The sequence below is a fragment of the Miscanthus floridulus genome, chromosome 8 (genome assembly GCF_019320115.1).
Source record: "Miscanthus floridulus cultivar M001 chromosome 8, ASM1932011v1, whole genome shotgun sequence".
Lineage (NCBI taxonomy): Eukaryota > Viridiplantae > Streptophyta > Magnoliopsida > Poales > Poaceae > Miscanthus > Miscanthus floridulus.
Genome location: NC_089587.1, coordinates 194125744 through 194129331, shown reverse-complemented (window position 1 = coordinate 194129331; position 3588 = coordinate 194125744). Strand labels below are relative to the sequence as shown.

General features: G+C 50.5%; 1 protein-coding gene across 1 annotated transcript; it reads left to right on the top strand.

The window, feature by feature from the left end:
• The first annotated feature begins 1091 nt into the window (after nt 1-1091).
• LOC136470433 (putative plant UBX domain-containing protein 14) lies at nt 1092-2834 on the top strand. The gene has a single exon (XM_066468285.1). It carries the CDS (start codon nt 1092-1094, stop codon nt 2727-2729), a length of 1638 nt encoding a protein of 545 aa, XP_066324382.1. The 3' UTR covers nt 2730-2834.
• Nucleotides 2835-3588: the final 754 nt, after the last annotated feature.

Sequence of the window (3588 nt, the reverse complement as noted above, 5' to 3'; positions counted from 1 at the left end):
TTGGACCAGATTGTACACGTCAAAGGCGCCTACTATGACCGAGAGTCTGACTTAGATAGTAATCCTCAGTACCAACACCTTCGTGAGACTGAAAGGCTAGCTCTAGGACGTTGATAACAATGTGTATGGAATTTAACATTGGTTTTACCTTGTGAATTATGTCTATTTAATGATGGATTGTACATATTCTTATGAATTGGACTTGTAATTGTAGTTTATATAATACTCTTGTGCTTGTAGTCTAAGGGGTTCGGAACGCTGGTCGCGGGGCGTTCGGCAACGCGAACGCAGTTCAGAACGTTGGTCACGGGGCGTTCGGCAACGTGAATGCGGTTCGGAACGTTGGTCGCGTGGCGTTCGGCAACGCGAACGCTGGATGAAATACGCGGAAACAAACAGTGTTCTGGTCGAATTTGAATTGTAAATTTGAATTTTTTTTACGGAAAAACGTACTGTAGGGGCGGTTCTAGAATGAACCGCCCCTACAAATAGATATTATTGGGGCGGCTGATACTACAGCCGCCCCTACAAATTGATTTATAAAGACGGCCTGAGAACCGTTCCTATAAATATATGATTTGTAGAGATGATTAAAAACGTTTCTGTAGTAGTGGTGTCACGTCCCCCCCCCCCCCCCCCCCACCACACACACACAAAACCTGTCTAAGCCCGCTGTAGATGGACAGAGCACAATGGTTGCGTAGTAGAGTTTATGGTTGAATTGATATACCGTAGTAGAGTTTATGCTTGAATTGATATACGGCCGAATCGGAGTGCGTTTGGAACTGTATACAGTGCCAGTATCCGTTTCCCTGTTATAACCGTGTCGAAACACGGTTGGGTAGTTGGGTATCGGCTACCGTCCGCTATCCCTATCCGATCACGTTACATTTTTTTAGGGGAATCCGATCACGTTACATATCGATGAAACCGTGCGAGCTGAGACTTGGCTCAATAAAAGGAGAAGCCCCTGTGTGACTTCGCTCCCCGCTGAGAGCCCTAATAATAAGTTTGTAAGAGGAGACGAGCGCCGCCTCCGCCGCCGGCCAAGCCCATCGATCAAGATGGATAAACAGATGGTGTCTACGTTCATGGAGGTCACGTCTTGCGAGTCCCAGGCGGACGCCGTGCAGCACCTTGGCTCGTGCCATTGGAATCTGGATGAGGCCATCAATCTCTACTTCAGTAACGCCAGTGGCAGCACCGAACCGCCGCCAGGTTCGTCCGCCGATCCAATCTTGTCTGAGGAGAACGCCACCGAGCCGCCGTCAGGTTCTTCCGCTGATCCAATAATCTTGCCTGAGGAGCACGTGCCGACGAAAGAGGACAAAGACCACGGCGATGCAATCGACGGCGACTATGAAGACGACGTGCGCGCTCCTCAGTACTATGGCGACCGCAGCACCGCCGTCGACGCCCCCTTCGTCATGGAGGTGCCATCTCTTTCACTAAGTGAAATAGTCCCCACCGGGTGGGGAGAACCCGGAGTGGAAAACGTCGACGGCAACCAGCAGCTGTCCCACGACGACGATGCTGAACAGGACGACAACATCAGCACGAAGGAAGACGACGGCGGTAGCATGCATAGCAGCAACGGGGAGGAATACAACGATGAAGACTACAGCAATATGAGCTACAGTGAGGAGGAGGATGATGATGATGCCTACTATGCCTCTCTAGCGGAGGAAATAGACGGGGATCGGCCGGCGGTGCAGCCGCAACCAAAGGAGTCGCTGCGAGAGCTGTTCCGGCATCCGTACGAGCTGATGTACCGCGGATCCTTCCACGACGCCAAGGTGCACGCGGCCAGGGGGGACCGGTTCCTGCTGGTCAACCTGCAGACATCCACAGGCGCCGGCGATTTCCCGTCGAAGATGCAGAACCGGGACCTGTGGGCGGACGAGCTGGTCAAGAAGGTGGTCGAGGACAGCTTTGTGTTCTTCTTGCTTCAGACGTTGAACAGCGACGCACACTTGGACGAGTGCGCGAAACTGGCTAGCTTCTACAAGCTCGAGAAAGATCAGCTGCCGGCCGTGCTTGTCCTCGACCCGATCACGGGGCAGTTGCTAGCTAAGCGGAGCGGCGCCATGATGCCTGACGAGTTCATGCAGTTTGTTGATGAGTACATTAAATCGAAACCGAGCGCGATATCCATGCCCAAGTTCGTCGAGAAAACGCCGGTGTTCCCTGCACCTGTGGCTGTGGCTGTGGATGCAGGCGGCGAGCAAGAGTTGGCATGGGGATCTGCCGCAGGAGCCGTCGAACAAGAGCCGCCAGCAGTGCCCGAGAGCCCTGCTGCACCTGCTGACGATGAAGTTGGCGAGCAAGAACAGGAAATTCCTAACAACTCTGCAGCTGCCGGCGGTGCCTGCAGCGAACAAGAACCAGTACCGGTGCCTAATAATACTACTGAGTTGCCCGCCGAGATGGTCGATGCCGCCGCCGACGAGCCCATGGAAGACGAGGAGATGTACAAGCTGAGGATTCGGTTCCCCGACGGCACCATGGTCGCCAAGGAGTTCGGCTGCAAGAGGAGGGTCGCGTCGCTCTTCGCGTTCTGCAGATCGGCCCTTCACGGTGGAGGGCAGCATGCGGAGGAGAAGAAGGCGATCCGGATCATGAGATTCGCTGGCCGCGCCTTGGTGGCGATACAGGACGACGATGCTGGTGCTACGTTTGAGGATCTGGGCCTCAACTTCGCAGCCGTGTCAGTTGTTTTCGATGTCTAGCTGGGTCTTGAGAACCGCAATAACATTAGTCGAGTAGTCGACGTTTTCCTCGGTAAGAACTTGTGATACATTTGTTACAATTAGTCGAGTAGTTGACGTGTTTTCGATTTACTATTGATGCTATATTTGCTTGCTAAGTTCGTATTCACCTGTGTCCTTTCTTTTTGAAAGGAAGGTCCGCTCTGTCTGCTGAGTCGAGCATGACCTCGTTATCGCCGTGCGCATTTCATTACTAGCTGTTTTTTGAGCACGGCGTCGCACACAACGCGTGATACCCCGATACATCTCCTCTCCTGCAACTAAATTTAACAAAAATAAGATAATTTTTTGGTACGACTTTTTTTAGGGGTTGCTTCTCCCTTCCGGCCATACGATACCCCGCGTGATAGAAAAAGAAACTGTCATCCCTATAATCTCCGTCTGCTTTGAAAGAAACAAATCGATCATATGAGGTCACATGCATGAAAGCAAACAATAATCATGTATGGAAGGAAACAGTCTTGCATGGAAGGAAACAATAATCATGCATGGAAGGAAACAATAATTATGCATGGAAGAAAACAATCATGCATGGAAGAAAACAATCATGCATGGAAGAAAACAATAATCATGCATGAAAGAAAACAATAATCATGCATAGAAGAAAACAATAATCATTTTACTCTTTTTTCAAATAGTGGTCTTCATTTCGGAGCCCTTCACGCAGTTTAATAATGGCTAGGGAGCTAGGCTTGCGAGAACTTACTCTTAATTGGGTTACGAGCTAGGGATATAGCACTTTAATAGGTGTCTTGGTTGAGTTCTACAATTGCAAAAAATTGATGGTGCTGATAAGATTGACAATCATGTAACTCTGCAG